Source organism: Chrysemys picta, chromosome 4 (genome assembly GCF_011386835.1).
Source record: "Chrysemys picta bellii isolate R12L10 chromosome 4, ASM1138683v2, whole genome shotgun sequence".
NCBI classification, from domain to species: Eukaryota; Metazoa; Chordata; order Testudines; family Emydidae; genus Chrysemys; species Chrysemys picta.
The window spans coordinates 62,557,588-62,577,380 of NC_088794.1; the positions used below are offsets into that span (position 1 = coordinate 62,557,588).

At 54.7% G+C, this 19,793-nt stretch overlaps 1 protein-coding gene across 5 annotated transcripts in view; it reads left to right on the forward strand.

Moving 5' to 3' along the window:
- GNAT2 (G protein subunit alpha transducin 2) overlaps positions 1-19,793 on the forward strand; it is a 43,162-nt gene that overhangs the window by 17,058 nt on the left and 6,311 nt on the right. The window contains exons 2-9 of one of the 5 annotated variants that reach the window (XM_042861856.2): positions 304-461; positions 5,933-6,126; positions 7,220-7,420; positions 12,086-12,128; positions 13,403-13,544; positions 14,564-14,721; positions 16,289-16,417; positions 16,768-16,897. In XM_042861856.2, the coding sequence (XP_042717790.1) occupies positions 7,303-7,420; positions 12,086-12,128; positions 13,403-13,544; positions 14,564-14,721; positions 16,289-16,417; positions 16,768-16,897 (720 nt within the window). In that variant the 5' untranslated portion in view covers positions 304-461; positions 5,933-6,126; positions 7,220-7,302. Of the gene's footprint in view, positions 1-303; positions 462-1,292; positions 2,140-5,932; positions 6,127-7,219; positions 7,421-12,085; positions 12,129-13,402; positions 13,545-14,563; positions 14,722-16,288; positions 16,418-16,767; positions 16,898-19,793 lie in introns of those variants that run through there. The other 4 variants (XM_065592439.1, XM_042861857.2, XM_065592440.1 and 1 more) reach the window with 4 other exon arrangements.

Here is a 19,793-nt window from a genome sequence, read left to right on the forward strand (position 1 = left end):
GCCAGGTGCAGGAGCTGCAAAACAGAACAAGTAGTTATTGTACTAATTCCAGTCTTTATGGCAACAATGAGAAAATGTTGCTGTCTCTTCAGTTTTGGAATACCACTCCTGTCGTCTCTCCCAGCCTAGGGTGGGCTTGGAGATGGTAAGACATTTGCCACCTCCCCTCACCGTCAGATAGGACCCCAAACCAATCCTGGGTCGCTGGTAGGCTGTGGGGTTGGGGCTTGGGGTTGGATGGTAAGGCTAAGGGGTGGCAGCAGGGGACAGGTTACTAATTTCATGTGCATCTCTGATTCTCAGATTGCAAGGCCAGAGGAACCTCTGTGATCATCCAACCTGACCCCTGTAGAACACAGGCCAAAAGAACTGCCCCAAAAGAATTCCTAGAGCTGATCTGTTAGAAAACATCCCGTCTTGATTTAAAATTGTCAGTGATGGAGAATCCACCGTGACCCTTGGTCAGTTGTTCCAATGGCTAATTACCCTCCCTGTTAAAATGTATGTCTTATTTCCAATCGGAATTTGTTTAGCCTCAACATCCAGCCCTTGTGTCAGGTTAGACCTTTCTCTGCTAGATCAATTGGGCAGCAGGTTACTAATTACATTTTTGAAGCCTGTCCCTACTTTGGAGGACGTTGCCCTGAGGCATGCCACAAAGAGACAGAGAAGGCACTAGGCAGGCCAGCACGATATGCAGCGGCACTAGTCACTAGAATGGTCCCCTGCATAAGTTGCTACTTGTGCAGGCAGCCCTGAAAAGGCTGTGCTGCCTGGTAATGTGAGTGCCAAAACGCACTGTCTTTGCCTTAAAGTCTCCAACAGCTTCAGACCAGAACAAAATGCACGGCAAAATAAACAGACCTCTGCAGGAATTATTCTGAACCCAAGGGGTTAACAATGCCGAGAGTCTGAGCTAGCCCAGTGCCCTGTCATCTCTATGCATTTTAAACTGTCTCACTTTGGGAGATATACTTCATCAAACGCTACGGTCGCAGAAAGCTCAGAGCACCACTCAAAGTTGGAAGCAAAGGGCCATTTTATATTGATTTCTCTCTTTCCGCATTTGCCATTTCAATAAACAAGCCTGCATTACAATGCATTAGATTTTTAACCCCCGTGGTGCGCCAGCCAGGTATGGGGAGCAGCGGCTGCACAGGTCGGAGAGGGAAGTTTTTGATATTTCAGAGAAATACACAGTGCGTAGGTCACAGTCTACCAGTGCCATTTTGAGTACGTGGGGATGGGGCCAACGTAGCGGGAGAGGGACAGGGGAGGGTGAGTGCTGGGTTGGCCGATGGCTGAGGGAGATTTACATTTCAGAGAAATAAACACTGCAGAGCTTAAATTCTCCACCATGGATCATGCTATTATGAGCAGGGGAAAGGGGAAGGAGAGGACGATAAAATCTGAGCAGGTTCAGGCTCCTAGCTCACAACTGCCCAAAACGGCCGCAGCCACTGAGTCCTGGAACAAAAGTTGTTTAACACCCTGTAAAAGAACCCCCCGCATTTTTTTCCCCAATGGTGGGAGTCCCTGGCCATGCCCATTGTCCTTGCAAGAGGAACCCCGCCCTTTGCGACTCTTCTTGTGTCTCTTCTGCTGGGGGAATCGAAAGGAAAATAAATGTTCCAGTGCCCCTGTAGTGAGTCGGTGTGGCTCCCCTCCTGCCCAGAAGAGGGAGCCCACGTGCAGGCACCAGAGTGGGTGGGACCACCACCGCCTGTCCCCGCCCCCCGGAAGTCAAGGGGCGGGACAGGAAGTATAAAGGCTGGCCGCCAGAGCTCAGTCGGCGGCCAGCCACCGCAGGGAGCAGACGTGTGGCTGGGAGCTCCCGGCCAGGAGACCGCCGAATACTGAGGCCTGGACCCTAGCTGGCCCGAGCTACCCGGGGCACGCTACGAGGAGGAGCCACCGGAGCCCGTCCGCTCCCGTCACTGGGAGAATCCCTGGGAACCCCACCCCACCAACCCTGAGGGTGAGACTGTACCCGAACCCCTCCGCCCCTGCTGCTACCCAGAGGAGCCGCCTGAGGACCGTTGGCCTGACTTCCCGGCAGAGCTACCGGACCTGCCACCGAGCCCTGGCAGAGAGGAGCCCATGCAGATGGACTGGCCCGAGCCCGGCGCGACGAACGAGGTAGGCTTTGAGGGGGATTGTGGAAGTAGCCCGGGGGTAGCCGACCCTGGTCTGGCTGCAACCGAGTGTGAGCCTATGTCAGTGTGTTGCGGTCTGGATACCCCACTGACCAGCAGCGGCAGTAACCGCTGCTAGGGCCCCGGGCTGGAATGCAGTGGAGTGGGTGGGCCTGCGTTCCCCCCTGCCACCCCCGCTCACGGGTGGCAGGTTTCCCCCTCCCCCAACGCTCTGCTACAGAAAGCCTAGGCGTGCCTTACCTGGGCTTCTGAACTGCTTGCTCGCTCAGCCCCCTGCCAACAAGGGCCTGAGCTTACCTGTGTTTGCCCCGCCCTGAACCAGGGCCTGGGCTTCTGGACTGCTTGCTCGCTCAGCCCCTGCCAACAAGGGCCTGAGCCTACTGTGTTTGCCCCGCCCTGATCCAGGGCCTGGGCTCTGAACTGTTTGCTCCGCCCCTGCAGTCAAGGGCCTGAGCTTTAACTGTGGTTGCTCCGGCCCTGCACCAAAGAGCCGGAGCTTCGGGAGTAACTGCCTGCTTGTTCCCACAGTAGTGAGTCGGTGTGGCTCCCCTCCTGCCCGGAAGGGTCGAGCCCCGGCTAAGACCTACTACAGCCCCCAAGAATAACTTCTTCCCGGAGCCAAGTCACATGGAAAAGCCCAGCAGCGTCGTCTTACTCTAGGGCTGTCTGCGTGGTGCTGTTCTAGGAGCCCTTCTGGCTGGGTAGCTGAATCAGGCTCACTACCCTGGGAGTTCGCGGCACTCCCTGTAGGGCTGGGGTGGAGATCTCCTGGATGGGAATTCCCCCTGTGGCTTCGGGAGTCGTTCAGGGTGACCTCTCCCCTGCCCCCGATCAGTTGACACTGACCCAGGTCGGTAGTCAGGATGGCTTTGGCGATCAACTGTAGTACTGCAGAAACATGGTGGAGAAGGCTGTCCCAAACTGGGCTATATGTGACTCTCTCATCCAAATTAGCCATGGCGTACTGCCCACGTGGAAGGAGTACATGAGCCATTAATCTCTGAAAGGTCGCCACTGCCCCTGCCACCCAAACGGCATTGTTGGAAAATTGTTGGTGCAGTCCAAAGGGCGTGGCAAACATGGTCTTTTCCCTGGATCCCGGCGTCAAAGGGGATCTGCCAACCCCAGGGGGCGGGGAGGGAGCGCCACCTAGCCTCATTCTGCCCCGAGACCAGCTCCGACCCCAGCCACAGCTCTGCTCCAACCAGGGCCGGCTCTAGGCACCAGCTTCTCAAGCAGGTGCTTGGGGCGGCTGCTCCGGAGAGGGGCGGCACATCCAGGTATTCGGCGGCAATTCGGCGGACGGTCCCTCACTCCGCCTGGGAGCGAAGGACCTCCCGCCGAATTGCCGCCGCAGATCGCGATCACGGCTTTTTTTTTGTTTGTTTGTTTGTTTTTGTTTTGGCTGCTTGGGGCGGCCAAAACCCTGGAGCCGGCCCTGGCTCCAACACCAAAGTAGTTCTGCCTCATTCCCTCTCCACCCCTAGCCCCACTCCACTCCGCCCCCTGCTCTGCCCCCAGACCAGCTCCGCCCCCAGACCAGCTCCACTCCAACCCCTGCTCTGCCCCCAGATCAGCTCCGCCCTCAGCCACAGCTCCACTCAGCCCCCTGTTCCGCCCCCAGACCAGCTCCGCCCCCAGACCAGCTCCACTCCATCCCCTGCTCTGTCCCCAGACCACCTCCGCCTCAGCTGTGGCTCCACTCCGCCCCCTGCTCTGCCCCCAGACCAGCTCCGCCCCCAGCCGCGGCTCCACTCCGCCCCCTGCTCTGCCCCCAGACCAGCTCCGCCCTCAGCCATAGCTCCACTCCACTCCACCCCCTGCTCTGCCCCCAGACCACCTCCGCCTCAGCCATAGCTCCACTCCACCCCCTGCTCCGCCCCCAGCCGCAGCTCCATTTTGCCCCCCTGCTCTGCCAACAGACCAGCTCCGCCCTCAGCCACAGCTCCACTCCAACCCCTGCTCTGCCCCCAGACCAGCTCCGCCCCCAGCCGCGGCTCCACTCCGCCCCCTGCTCTGCCCCGAGACCAGCTCCGCCCCCAGCCACAGCTCCACTCCGCCCCCTGCTCTTCCAACAGACCGGCTCCGCCCCCAGCCGCAGCTCTATTCTGCCCCCTGCTCTGCCAACAGACCAGCTCCGCCCTCTGCCACAGCTCCACTCCAACCCCTGCTCTGCCCCCAGACCACCTCCGCTTCAGCCATAGCTTCACTCCACCCCTGCTCCGCCCCCAGCCACAGCTCCACTCCGCCCCCTGCTCTTCCAACAGACCAGCTCCGCCCCCAGCCGCAGCTCCATTCTGCTCCCTGCTCTGCCAACAGACCAGCTCCGCCCCTACACCAGCTCCTCCCCCACCCACCATTCTGCCCTCAACTCCACCGCTAAGATAACTGTGCAGTAATGGAGGTGGGTGCAGAAGAGCAACATCCTGGCTCAGGCATATGGCAGACAAATGCAGGCCTCTTGACCTAAGGTGGGAAGACTGCCACCTCAGGGGTTGGGTTGGCAGCAGGGGTTGGGAGAGCCGGGCCCACCCTACTCCACTGGGACAGCAGGGATCCCACCACAACACACTGACTCGGGTTCTGACAGCAAAACTGGTTTCCCTGGGCTACTTCCTGGGAGAGGGGTTCCGTAGTCATGGGGTCCTCCGTTTCATCGGGGTATTCGGCCGCCGGCATTCCGGGTTGCTCCTCTCCACTCTCAGCTTCCTCAGGGGTCAGGGTGCTCCTCACCTGGGTAGCAGGGCCCAGGGTCTGCAGCAGGCTTGAGATATCTATCTCCTTCCCTGGCTCAGGCTCAACTGAGCTAGTGGCCCCATGCCCAACTTTTATACTTCCTGTCCCGCCCCTTAGCTTCCAGCAGGAGGGTCGGGCTGGGCCTGGCTCCGCCCACCAGGGCTCAGAGAGCAGCTCCTCCCTCTCTGGCTCAGTGGGAGGCCACTCTACCTCACTACATGGCCTCTTGGGGGCCTCCAATGCTGTCCACAGAACAACAGGGTGCCTCCCCTTGGCAAAAATCTGGTCCAGCTTGTGATAGGAGGGGCAGGGGCTGGGACCATTCCAGAGGCTTGGTTGTCCTTTCCTGTGGAGTGGCACTGGAACCTGTCCTGGGAGTGACCCCTGTCCACTGGATTCGATACAGACTCGTATATCTTGGTATTCTGAGGGTAGCTACTAAGGCAGGACTAGGCCATCTCCCCAGCTCATAAGGAAATCCATGATCTCTGCACGGCTCCCTGGGGATCCATGCGGCATGGCTGCTGCACCACTGAGAGGGATATGTGACTCTGACAGTGTATACACATGGATGGAACACAGGTGGCTGCATGCCAGTGTTTAAACGGAGGTGACATCCAGTCAATATGATGCCAGAGTAGTAGAAGGTATGCAGGTAAAAAGACAGGCCAATCCAGGTACAAAGCAGTGCAGTGTGGGATAGCAGTGGGAGGACTGCCAGAGGCAGAACTGTTCATTCAAAATACAGATATGTCCACACGGACCTGTGCTGGACTAACTCATCTCAAAATGGACTCAATCCACTTGCACAATGGATTAGCCAATTTGCAAAAAGTGGCCAGATAATTAAAAACAAAAAGAAAAGAAAGACAGAGATTGTGTTAGATGGACACTGGCCATTTTAGTCCAAAACAATAGTTAATGTGGGGGGGGGGGACCCACAATCTGTGTAGAGAAGCTCTTGGCTTTTGTTTGGCTGTTAGTATGTTTCTAACGTGATAATATTTGAATGCTGCATCTGACCAATTCCAAAATTTCAGAAAATGGAATTTCATGGGCAGAACTGTGCAGATTTTGGTGAAAACTCAATAACTGGAAGGGGAAAAAATGGGGAACACATGGAGCCCTGGCATCTGGTTAGCAGACCCAGCATTTCAACCACTTCTGCCATCATCATCCCAGATCAAAGAACCAGTTGATGTTGCTACCTTCCAGCACAACCCCTGCTAGCCAGGTCAGCTCTGCCCATCCTCCCAAGAGACTTTAACATGTGACCCCTTGAATTATTTATCTCCTAGATAGAAATAAGACGGGGGAAATGAAGGGGCATAGGAGTGCACACAGAGCCTCTGGCTGGGGGTGGGAAATGGAGGACCCTGGTATGGGGGAAGTGGGGCACACACAGCTACTGGCATAAGAAGGAGAGGGAAGGGGGGCACAGAGTCCCTGCCATGGTGGGAAAGTGAGGAATGGAGGACATGGGAGGAAAGGGGAATGAGGGGGGCACATAGAGCCGCTGGCATGGGGTAGGGGTGGGAGGAGTCCCTGAAATAGAGAGGGCTGGGAGAATGGCACCCAAAGAGTCTGTGGGGAGAATGGAGGGGAGCCAGGAGCCCCTGGGGTGGGCAAGGAGCTCAGCTGACAGAAGCTATGAAGTGTGCAAACGTCTAATTAGCCAATGACCAATGAATTTTTAATGCACCCATTGCCGTGGTACTAGGGTCTCAGCTGCTAGGGTGCTAGCTGTCCCTCTCGGCTGCTATTTAAACAGCCTCTTCCAGATCTGGAGCAACAGAAAGGAGAAGGCTGGTTTACGCAGCAAGCCCTGGCTGACATTTTTCATCTAGAGCTCTCCAGCTCTATGCGGCTGGCCTGGAGCCCCCCAAGTCACACACCATAGGGCCCCTGCAGCAGCGGGATTTCTTCCCTTGTGTGCTTGCAGGATGGGAGTCGCTCTCTCTTTCCCTCTTACATAATGACCCTCTCCGCCCCGCCCGCAGCCTCACCAGTGTTCTCATTTCCCAGGTATTAATCTTTGCCATCTTGGGCTAATCTAATTGGATTTCCCAGGTCACATGGTGAGATAAAAAGTCCCCAATCCGTAGGACAGAAATTGGGTTATCCATAGGGAATTAAGGTAAAGAGCAGAGAGAGAGAGAGGGGCAAGGTGAAGGGCTCCCATGCTGCCTTCGTAGCAGTCTCTAGCCGGCAGCCATCCTGTGTGGAACTCCAGAGCCAGGCTGCGGCGTGCGGCCCTTCTCTGGGGCCGTGAAGGGTCGGGCATAGATATATTTTTTTTTCTCTCTCTCTCTCCCCACCCCGTAAAGGGTGAGTGACCCAGGGTGAAGAGCTGGAAGAGACAGAGGAGCTAGAGGAGTTAGAGGAGCTAGAGGAGGACGACGACGACGAGATGGGGAGTGGAGCAAGCGCTGAAGATAAAGAACTGGCCAAAAGGTCCAAGGAGTTGGAGAAGAAACTCCAGGAAGATGCAGACAAGGAGGCGAAGACGGTCAAACTGCTGCTGTTAGGTAAGCATGGGAGCTGGGCAACGCTGCAGCTTGGCTGGGGCACCTTCAGCTCCTAGGGTGGATCCAGAAATGAGTGGGCAGGGAAGCGGTTCTGTACCACTCAGAGCTGGTCTCCATGCATGTAATAAATGTACAGTCTGTGGTGAATGGCCCAACAGGGGATCCTGGTGATTCAGGATGAATGCAGGGTAGGAGGGGGATGGTTAGCCTGTGCCAACCCAGCCTTCAGTTCTGAGTTGGCTAAGCGGAGCCTGGGACGAAGGCAACCCTCAGAGGAGACATGGTGATGCCAAGCTAGGGGAGGTGGGGCAAGAAAGGCGAAACTGGGGTTATTGTTGCAGGCCTGAGGACAATCAGTTTATGCGAAGGGATTAGAAAGTGGCAGTATCTGCTGGTGGCCAAGTGATGGGAGACAGAAGAAAGAGAAGAGGGAGCATGAAATGCAGTGCAGGACCAAGGCAGTTGGGCTTGGGCTGGCCATTTCAGTCCACGTTGGGTTTAGAGATATGGTCACCCTGAGTTTTTTGTTGTTTTTCTCATTTTTTTCCAACTGAGAGGAGGATCTGTTCCTAAGTAGCACCAGATGGGCTCTCATTAGCTTGATGACTTCCTAACTGAAGCGATTAGCCAGGACACAGAGATTTCTCAGCCAATCGGACGTGACAAGAGGTCACAAACACCCGCTTGAGAAAAGCCTGGGTGTAGGGGGCAGCACCTCAGTAGGGATTAAAATCTATTTGTAATTTTCCAGAAGGGGCGGTGGTGGAGGGGTGGGGGGAATAGGAATGCTGTGGCTAGTGTCAGCACTTGGTAACTACATACCTGGGTCTTTCAGCATTGGGAGGAGGGGGGGCTTTGGATTGATTTGGTGACTCACCAAGGGCCACATGTGAAAAGGGAATTGATCAGAGTCATTTTTCTGGCCAAAAAACGACAAGCAAAGATGTATATGTAATGTTTCACTTCACATGAGAGTTTAGTGGCTGAAGCACAGGACAGAGGATCAGGACACCTGGGTTCTAGCCCCAACTCTGCTGCAGCCTCACAGTTTGACCTACAGAGGCCCCAGCTGTCAAACAGGATGGCAGTACTATCCCTACCCCCACGTGTACTGTGTGTGAGGTGTAAGGTCTGGATCTGGCAGCGAGGCTACTCTGGTGAGAAAGGCGTTGCAGGATCAAACCGCAGCTCATTAACACTGATGAAGCGCTTTGAGATCTCTGGCCTAGAGAAAGGCAGAGGGTGATGATGATTGGGTCCGTTACCTGCTTGTAGAAAACCCACGGTGCTCCATGAGCAGTGTGAAGAGAAAGGGATGGACTTTATTTCTGAACACATTGATTTTACCTGACTACTAAAAGCCTCAGTTTAGCCTAATATCCGAGTTGCAGAAGGGCCTGTGCTCTGAGTCTGCATTACTGAGTCACTAGCCAGAGACTTTACAAGCCTGCTGATCTGCAAGCTGGAGTGAATGGGGCGATCCTACTCCTGGACTGGGTGCCTCTCTCAGCCCTTTTACGGGCACTAGAACATGAGCTGAGTACTGAAAACAGCAGAATGCTGGGGCAGTTCTCACTGTCAGCCCGGCACTGCTGAGGGAAGGGAGCCTGCTAGGAGATGCCAAGGACACACACGGTTTAGTCCTTCTAAAGCTGTGATGGAGCTGGAGTCTCCGGCCCGCTCTCATTCTCCTACAGTGTCCCCTCTCCGGTTCCCTGGGCTCCAGCTCAGAGCACAGCTTCCTTTGGGCCTGTGCTGCCCAGGTGAAGCTGCTGCTCACTCTGGCATGTGGCGAAATCTGGGGCACCCAAATCTTATACGTGTGCATGTAAAGTCAGCAAGGAGGGGCCCTGCTTGGTCACAGCAGGGGCCCAAGTGTCTACTTCAAGGCAGCTGCGGGGAAGCATGAGGGATGGATAGGTTCCAGGGAGGACCTATCCAGAAGGTAGGGAGCAGGTGCGAGGGTGAAGGTTAGGCCAGTGGATGGTCATGGGTGGGGGAAACCCCCAGTGACACGTGCCTCCAACCAATCCCCGCTTAGTGTCACAATCAGCGAGGGTAATTCACCACCACCCTCTTCCAATCAAGATCAGACGTCTCCTCCTAAAAGAAAGGCTCCTGCTCACATCGAAGAGATGGGATCGATATAGCAATATCTGGCTGAGGTCTCTGGCCTGGGCATGGCAGCAGCTCAGACTAGATGTGCACAATGGTCTGGGGGGGCCACCAGGTTGCACCATTCCAGCCCAGGAACTGGTCACTGGGGGTCAATCCTGGTCTGCAGCTCAGGGTGCCCTAAGCCACCCTCTGTGATTCCTACGCTTGCTCCCCGTGCCTGGAGAGAACTCCAAGCCTGTGCCAGAACCGCAGCAATGTGAAGGCAGCAGAATAAACCCTTGCTCCAGAGGGTGACTGGGGGGGGTTGTAGGAAAGATGCCACCTGAGCGGAGAACTGAGATTGAGGCTAGAAGCCCCTGCTGGAAACCCAGCCTGCCACCCATCTCCTGGGAGAGGAGAGAGGCCAGCAGAGCCCGTCTTAGCCCAGAGCCACCCTTCGCAGGTCCTGGGGCTAATGCTCCCCGGAGTTCTAGGTTACAACATGACTGCCTTGCCGCTTGCACTGCAGGGGCAGGAAGCCTACGCCTGACGCTGCGCAGCACCAAAAGGTTCATCCAGGTGACGGCAGGGAGGCTGGGATCAGCGCGATTAGGCCCTAATTCTAAGCAGCTTCCTGGTTTGGAATAAGCTGCTTAAAGCGATGAGATGAGGCGACGCCCGGCGCTTGCAGATGAGAACCGAAGGGCAGGCGACGAGAACGGAGGCGGGAGAGCGAGAGGGGGAGGCTAAGAAAAGCAAAGCCCGGGGCTGGGCTGGGTGTGCCCAAGGGCTGAGGCCATGTTAGCGTGCAGGGAATCCCAGCTCCAGGCTGAGTCCAGGCCCACTGACATGGTCCTTTCTACGGTACCCTGCTGGGGCGCAGTATGATGGTCCCAGCATGACAGACACATGGGCCAGGCTTGCTGTGTAGGGTTCCACTGTGGGGGGCTTATGACGTAACTAGGTCCCCCGACCCAGTAGCAATGACAGGTCCTTCATGCTGACGGCAGCCGTGGGCATGAGACTCAAGTGTCCCGCACAGCAGCTAGCTTTGAGCACTGCTGATGGGCTCTGGAGGGAGGGATCTCCAGCCTTCCTGGGCCAGGGAAATGAGTTGAGCCAGGGGGGAGCCTCTGAGGAATAAAAAGGGTGCATGAGCAAGGCACAGGAGGTCTCCCTCGGTCTGAGAAAGCTGTTCAGGCCCTGCTGACTGCAGGGGTATATAACCAGGGGTTCCCCTGATCCACCAGACCAGCAAGGCCCAGTACTGAGAGGAGCAGGTGGGACAGGAGCCAGAGCAGAGGGGCTCAGTGACAATGCATTAGATAGTCTGCAGGCAGGTTGGGTGGATGGAGGGTGGGGGTTGCAAACTCAGGCAAGGGGGTGTGGAAGGATGATGGAAGCTGCAGGATATTGCTCTGGCGGATGTATCCTGGATGTGTGGCATAGCGAAGGCTCTGAATACCGGGCAGCCAGGCAAGAGGGATCGTTGGGGCAGGAGAGTTGTGGAGGCTAGATACCCTTATCGAGCTACAGGGCTGGAAGGGACCTCAGAGCACCTAATCTATCCTCCTGTGCTGAGGCAGGCCCACCCCAACGGGTGTAACCTATTTTTAAGCCTGCCTCCCGGCCTCCCAAGCCCACCTGTTCCAGCGCTGAACTCGCCTTACAGGTAGAAAGTTATTCCTAAAACATCCAACCTAAGCCTCCCTGGCTACCCAGTAAGTGGCTTGCTACTTGTCCTGCCCTTGGTGGCCATGGAGAGCAATTGATCGCTGGCCCCTGTGTAACCACCTTTACATGCTATGTTTCTCCCTCAGCCTTCTCATCTCTAGACCACACGTGCCCAGTTCTTTCCTCATCCCCTACCCTGCAGGGCACAAGATGGTTTGAACCCTGGGCAGGGGGGTCAGGTTTGGGCTGGAAGCGCCTGTCCCAGCTTCCACAGGGTGAGGACTCGGTAACTGGGAGATGAGCTGGGGTGCAGCTGGCTGGCACGGAGCCTCCAATGAATAGCACACGTGCTGGTGAACAGCAGCGATAAGGGAAGCGCAGCTGACCCATGCGTGCCTCTCCCTTCCCAGAGCCCAGGCAATGCACCAGTGCCCAGCGAGGGGAGCTGAACACCTCCAGGGGTGGCTGCTGAAGGGGAGAGGCCAGGTGGTTATGTAAAAGCAGGCTCAGTCCCTGGTTCCTAGACAGCCAGTTTGACCACTCCCTCAAAACAAGGCCATTCCCTGGGTTGGGCTCTTGATGAGCTCTTGGGAGCCCAGGGCCCGGATCAACTGACCTGTTTGATCCACATTAATATGCCACTAAATAACCCCGCACTGGAGAAATCCATCCATGCTAAAGTGTCTGAGGGGCCAACCCCAGAGAAAAGCGCATGGGGGAAAGGAGTGAAGAGCAGAATAGATGCTGCATACGGAGTGCTGCGTATCCAGGTCCTTACGCTCGTCCCAGTGCTGTAGGATCCGAATGCCCCAGAGCTATGGTCCCCTCTAAGGTGTACATGTCTCTCTCTTTCTGGATGCTGGCACTCAAATGTTTCCTCCGGCTCTTTTCCAGGTGCCGGGGAGTCAGGCAAGAGCACAATCGTCAAACAGATGAAGTGAGTACCGTGGTAGGGCTGAGGGTCGGTTGCCCAGAACACAGCCCAAGGCGGTTTCCTTCTAAGAGCCTAATCTAGGCATGAATGTAGCATGATTAACCCCTGCGCTGCTGCTGGGCCAGGCTGCCTGCCCGCTGGCAATAGCTTAGCAAGATTAATAAAAAGGGATTAAACAACTAAATAAAAATAGCATTTGCAGTTATGCTAGCTAGGAGGAAAAGGTGCCCAGTTCTTCTGTTTCGAGGCACGAACTGATCATCAGCTGGGGTCTCTTCATGTGTCATCTCAGTAACAAGTGATGGGTGGGGATGGAAGTTTCATTTCTCCCACGCACCTGCTACAGCCCACTCTCAGGACAAGGAGATTGGCCTAGACAGACAGTGGATCTAGCATCTCAGCACCCATGCCCTGTGGAACATCCCAGGGAGTGGATGGAGTGCGGGTACATCCCATGTGAGCTGTTGGCATGTGGGGTACTGGTGGCAAGTTGATGGCCAGCCATACCAAACAGCAGGCTGCAAGTCTCCAGGCACAAGGGAGTAGGAAACCACCACACCCCCTTTGTGCGTTGCTCCTTGCTGTGCTGGGTCTCTGATGTAAGCCCCGTGGGGCAGGGAACACAAACCATCATGGAATTACACAGGGAGCAAGTGAGATCTACGTGTCAGCAGAGTCCAGTCGCAGAAGGTCCCATGTGATCTGACCTTCCCCTATGAATCTGAGGTTCTGTCACAGGCAGAGCCATGCGTGGTCAGCCCAGGAGCCAGCGAGCTAATCTGTGCCATGGGTCTCAGACCGCTTTCCTTTCAAAGCTGGTACCTTGGTCTTCATTGAGCCAGCTGATGGATGGCATTTCCTCGTTGCATCTGGACTTGGCTGCCAGGCACCTGCGTAGATCACAATGGGCCTATTTGTGAGCCGGGCTGCACGCCAGCACAGGGGTAGATAGGGGTGTAAGGAGCTCCCTTTCTCCCCTGCATGGGGTGACACATTGTCAGACACTGCTAGCAGATGCCACTCAGGCTGCTCCCCCCCACAATACTGAGCAGTGGTGTGGTTCCTCAGCTCTGCACCCCACCCCAGCCAGCACCAAGGGGAAAGTCAGCTATGCCAGGAAAACAGCAGGTATTCAAGCTGGCACATTTCAGTCCCTGCACTGCCTCCTTCGGGCTGGAGGGCAAGGTGCCAATGTCTGTGCTGCAGGGAGAGGCCTGCCAGGGAAGCAAGGCTGTGATCCCTGCTAAAGGCTGTGTTTCATTCCCCTCCCTCTGCAGGATTATCCACCAAGATGGTTACACGCAAGAAGAGTGCCTGGAATTCAAGTCCATCATCTACGGCAACGTGCTGCAGTCAATCCTGGCCATCATCCGAGCGATGTCCACGCTGGGGATAGATTACGTCGAACCAGGACGAGGGGTCAGTACGCTGCCCCTGCCACCACTGGAACATCTGTCTGGCCCCTGGACAGGGGAAGGCAGGTGGGGAGGGGGTCCCCACGTGTTCATCTGTTCGAGTGCTTGCAATTCCCAGTTATATGCAGGAGTCCTGGGAGAGGCTGCAGGGTAGCCTGGGATGCAGGATGCTGTTCTTGGGTTGGAGAGGAAGTTTGTTCCTTCTGAGCCCCGGGGCGGAGATGGGTTCACTGGTGTTCACTTGAGCGAGCTAGCGTGTAAAGAATAGCAGTGTGGACGCTGCAGCTCGAGCGGAAGCTCAGGATAGCTGTGTGAGTCCAAGCCCACCTGACCCCCTGGGTCTGAGCTCAGGGGACTAGTCCAAGCCCGCGCCCAAACTGCAACATCCATACTGCTATTTTTAGCACACTTGCTCAAGTCTGTCTACTGGGATTGGGAGGCTGTGGTGTAGACATACCCTGTGTGTCTCATTCACTCCTGCTAGCGCATGCTAGAAGCCAAACATTCCCAGCTGCTCCTTACAACAGCAGATAAATATTTTAATAGACACCACTGCCACTCGGTGGGCAAGTGGCAGTCGTCTGGTTCCCAGGTGATGTAGATTGGAAGGGAAGGGCAAGACCTCCAAGTGTGGGAAAGAGGAGCTGTGGGGAAGGAGAGTCCAGAGACGAGGGTCCTGCTCCTTTCATTATTCACAGAGGAACAAGGAGTTTGGTTTCCCGTTCCTTCAGGAACCACACTGCTATGGGTGTGTTGCCATCTACTGGTTAAGGAAAGCATTCTGGGAGCAACTGGAGTTCCCCACTCCAGGGCCTGGCCAGACAGGATTCTGGGCATGTTTCCCTACATTCTCTGGGGAAGCTGTTCTTGAAAATCAGCAGGGTTGGGTGGGGGTAGAATTTAAATTTCAAAATCCACATTAAAATCCCACAAAACCTTACCCTGATCAGATGGGCCCAAAGCAGGTCTGCCATTCATGCCCGTCTCTGGCCCCAGCCTGCTCACTGTCTCTGTCTCTTACAGGATGATGGGCGGCAGCTGTGCAACTTAGCAGATTCCATCGAGGAGGGCACCATGCCCCCAGAACTAGTGGACTGTATAAAAAAGCTGTGGAAAGATGCGGGAGTCCAGGCCTGTTTTGACAGAGCAGCTGAGTACCAGCTCAACGACTCCGCTTCCTAGTAAGTCTGTGCCTATGGCCCAGTCATTAGGAAAAGCAACTGCCAGATGGCAAGATCCTCCAGGGATGGACACGAACTTATTGGGACACAGAGGGTTCATCCATCGTTGGGACTTAGTACCGTGAATCTTCCCCTTTGCTGGTGCTGAAGTGACTGATGTCTTTATGGAGCAGGTACCACCACCACCACCCCTCACTGACATGTAAAAAAACTTGAGGACTCAGCTTTTCACCAGCAGCCAAGGGGAAGGGAAGGAGAAATTCCAGGTGAAGGGGCCAATCTGTTCCCTTTGAAGCCGGTGGAAATTTTAGCACTGAGTCCAAGGAGAGCCTTGTCTGTCAAGGGAAGGGTACATGCCCCTTAAAGGACTTTCGAAAACAAGCAAGACAGACCAGAATGGCTTTGAAGCATCAAGTTGCATGCACTCTCATAATTCACTATGTAACAAGCGAGGTCCTCTGTGCTCCCACTTAGCCCAGAACGGCTCCATGTGAGATACAGAACAGAGGGGATTATCCCCCATGGCCAAGATAGTGCTACTGTGTCAGACAAAGCCCCTAAATACCACTGACATGCGACTATCACTGCCTGCTGCGGTGGGGCTGCCCGCCCCTCGTTACCAGCCTAGTTCCTGTACCCTTAATTGATGCCACATGCCAGGGTATTTCAGGCATCTGAGCACCAATCTGCCTCATGTTCTATTACAGGCTGCACTATCTAAGGACAATGAGGTATTTCAGGCTCTGACTTTCTGTAGCCTCAGGGCCAAATGCTGCTTCTGCTCCCAGCAGCATAAATCCACTGAAGACTGTGGTTACTCCAGACACACGCTGGTGTCAACACCATCGCAATTTGTCCCTTCAGGTTAGATGAACATAGTTTTCAAGGGCCCAGAGCCATGATGGCCTGGCACAACAGCTGCAGAGCAGAGGCATGGGCACATTACAGGGAATGCTGCAGGGAACACAACTTCATTGTTTCACTCTGTTGATCCAAACATGGCCATTCTCTGACTTCATAAACCCCGGCCTGCCACGCAGCTCCCTCGTAGGCTGCAGCAGCTGCACAGTCCTATTCAACAGCATGATGGAGGAACTGTGGATGCTGGAACTTAAGGTTACGGGCTTTCCAGACCACAGCACTAACAGAGCTGCTCCATCACCTCCCACCAGCAGGGTCCACCTGTCTGTCTGCCTCCATCTGTCATCTCTTGTCTTACTGTTAGATTGTTAGTTCTTTGGGCCATAGCAGACCCTGCTTGTTCAGCACCTGGCCCAACGGGGTCATGGTCCATGCTCCTAGGTGCTGCTGCAATGCAGGTAAGAAGGCTATGTGCACACTTTGACCCTGGTTAGTCATGAACTGAGATTTTCTTACTCTACAGTTGGGCTAGAAGGACATCTCCTCTCCCTCAGGCTAGCGGAATCGCTTGGACCTTCCCACTGTCCTCTCCTACAATTGCTAGCTCACTGATAACACCTTACCCCAGACCTCCTTCCCCATGCCCGATAGCTATATGCCCTGTCCCTTAGGACTGCTCCCAACAGCTCTCTGCATTCCTGCCTAGCTACCTGAACCAGCTGGATCGGATCACAGCCCCCGATTACCTCCCCAACGAACAGGATGTACTACGATCTCGAGTGAAGACCACTGGGATCATAGAGACCAAGTTCGCTGTCAAAGATCTTAACTTCAGGTGAGTGCATATGCACTTGTTTCCCTCTCCCCTTTGGTGGCATCACTGACCCAGGTATCCTGGCCAAATTCCAGCCAGGATAATGCCATTTATTTCAGTTGGCTGGGAGAGCCTGCCTCACATCCTATCCTAAACGGCTGAGTTTCTTGGCTGGTGTAAATCTGCAGAGCGCCATTGTGCTGTCAGTTTACACCAGGTAAGGATCTGGCACTCTGCACTCATGTAAACAGCTGCCACATTCCAACCCGGCGGGGGCTGGATTTCTGTGATGGGTGCTAGGACTGCCTGTGTGTTCAGTGCTCTGGGTGGGAAGGGGCTATCTAACAGCAGCAGAATTATTCCCTCCACAGGATGTTTGACGTGGGAGGACAGCGGTCAGAGCGCAAAAAGTGGATCCACTGCTTCGAAGGCGTGACCTGCATTATCTTCTGTGGAGCCCTCAGCGCCTATGACATGGTGCTAGTAGAGGATGATGAAGTGGTATGTTCTCTCTCTTAATCCCTATCTGCTGATGGCACTGTGACCACTGCTCCTCTGCCACCAGAGCACAGCTGGGTGGCTGCTCCCCCCTTTTTCAGAGCACCAGGAAACGGAAAAAACTCCTAGCTCATCTGGGAGCCACCACCCAGATTTTAAGAAAATAGCATCTCCCTAGCACAGAGAGCGTCAAGGAGAGGGGTGAGCACCAACTCTTGCTTGGTATGAAGTGCCTGTATTGCCTGGAACACAGGGGGACTCCGGCAGGCAACAGAGCCATGAATATCCTTGAATGGCAGCTCGCAGTTTACATTGTGCTGCTCTGACACAAATCCAGGAAGCAAAATAGCACTTGCCTGACATCAGATTAACCTATGTCTGAAAATAAATGCTGCCTTCCAGCCAGTGCAGCTAGCATCTAAAGCTAATTCATGTAGCACAGAGACATCCCGTGGCTGGTTGAGGCAAAGGCTCTTTCAGGGGGGCTGCCCAACGGCTTGCCCGTCAAGAGGGCATGAGAAATCAATAGGAGAAGGATGATGGGCTTGTGGTTAAAGCACGAGGTATGAGAGATGGATACTGTTCCCAGCTCTGTTCCCTGTGTGACCTTAGACAGATAACAGACGCCTGGATTTTCAGAAGTACCCACACTCCTGGCTGATTTCAATAGGCGTGGTGGGTGGTTGGCCCCTCTGGAAAAAACACTCAATTGTTCTGCAGCTTCCGCCTCTGTCAGTGAGGGATCATAGCACCGACCTTTCAAGGTTAGCATGGGGCTGAATTCAATGGAACATCTGGAATGGCGTTCTCATCCTCAGCCCTATCTCCCTGCTGCAGAGCAATTGCAGAATGTTGGCACATCGGTGTCAGAACCTGTAAACTAGGAAGCGAAGGTGGAAAGTTCAGAGGAGAAATCGGGAATGGCTCAGATGTGAGCCACAAGCATGGAAACCTGCTTCACAGCAAGAAACTAAAGATGCTCAGTCTGTTTAATTTGCCCGAGAGAAGGTTAAGAGGTGACTTGAACCCAGCCCAGAAGCTCCTGAGCAAGGAGATTTCCAATGGCAGAGACTCGTTAATCTAGCAGACAAAGGCAGACTGAGACCCAACGGCTAGACACCTGCAGACTAGATAGAAGGTGCATATTTTTAGCAGCCAGGATGTTTAATCGTTAGAACAACCCACCTGGGCACGTGCTGGCGTGGGGGGCTTGGAGACTAAGCACTGCATTTGGAGAGCTGGGTAAGAATGGGATTCACAGAACCCAGCAACCTGAGCAGGGAGCTACCCAAGCCAGCCAGTAGAAGAGCAGGGGCCTGGCATTGCCTCAGTGATCTAACTCCATGGGGTTGGGGTGCCATCCCCAATAGGCAGAACACTCACCTGACATATAGGAGATCCAGCTTTGAATCCTCACTCTAATCCGGAGCAGGAACTTGGACCCACATCATCCATCTCCCAGCTATGTGCCCTGAGGGGGTGTGTTCCAGGGCAGGTCTCTCTCGACCTCTCCTGCTGAAGCTGTCCCACTTTGTCTGAAACACTTAAATTGCCCTTGGAGCAGGGACGGGACCCTGGGTCTCCCAGGAGGCGCACTAACCCCTGGGCTACAGTCGCTCTCTCTCTCTGGACCAGTGACTGTTTCAATATCGCACACAAAGAACAGCTTCGCCAGAAGAAATGGAGACCCCTGCCCCAGAGCCTGGCAGTCAGGGCACTCAGCTGAGGTGGGGGAGATTCAAGTTCATGTCCCTGCTCTGAACCAAGCAGAGGGGGATTCAAACCTAGGCCTTCCAGCTGAGTGCTCGAACCACTGAGCGATTGAGTACAGGGTGAACCCACACCATGTATTGTGTGGGTTAGCGTGCTCCAAGCATGTCCATAGGATTGGGCACAGCAAGCGAGACAGGTGGGGTAACACCTCGTTTGAGGATCGGACCAGGCAGCTCAGCAGTCTCAGGAATTAGCGGCTTTGCACATGTCCACCAGTGGAAGCTGTGGTGCCAAGGAATTTAGGCCCATTCAGGGTTAAGCAGCAGGTGAGCAGGGAGTTGAGGATCTAAATTCCTTTATGGATCTAGCCTGGAGTCTTTAAATCAAAATTGGGTGTCTCTTCCTAAAAGCTCTTCGCTAGCTCAGTCACAAGCTATGGGCTGGGTGCAGGAATCCCTGGGTGGGCTTCTCGGGCCTGTGCTGTGCAGGGTAGACTAGATGACCTTTTGTTTTTAAAACCTATGTAGCTATGTAGGAGCTAGAAAAAGGACAACAGCCAAACAGCATGGCCAAGACTGCAGCTTTGAGAAACCCCAGGAGAATTACCACATCCTGTGTGGGGACAGTACAGGTGAAATCCTGGCCCCGCTAACGTCAATGACAAAGCTCCCGTTGACTTCACGGGGCTAGGATTCCCCCTCAGTCAGTGGTTGCCCTGGCTGCTGAAAGTCAGATGTCAGCGTAGGGAGGAATTGAGTCTTATGACAATTAAACCCATAGGAAGTGATGCAACTCTAATGAACGTACGTGAATCAGAGAGGCAGCAATGGCTTGCAGAACTAGCAAGCTGCAGCTGAATAGTTGTGCCCATAGCTGAAGAAATCCCTTAGAACAGTTTGCAGTTTTACCATGAAAAGCTATTCATAACTCTGCTGCTTAGATGTGCAGTTTCATAACTGATGGATGGAAAAATCATTGTCCATTCACCCACTGCTTGCTTGCTTTGTGTAGCAATGCAGGGGAAGGCAGTGGGCCCGATCCACCCCACCACTCTGAACCTGGCTCCCAACTGCAGCTGGAGCCCCATCTCCAAGGGGCACCCTCATTACACTGGGAAGCTGAGACTGAAAAAGATTTGTCCACCACAAACCCTGATCAGCTGCACTTGAGCGCCCAGTACGATGCT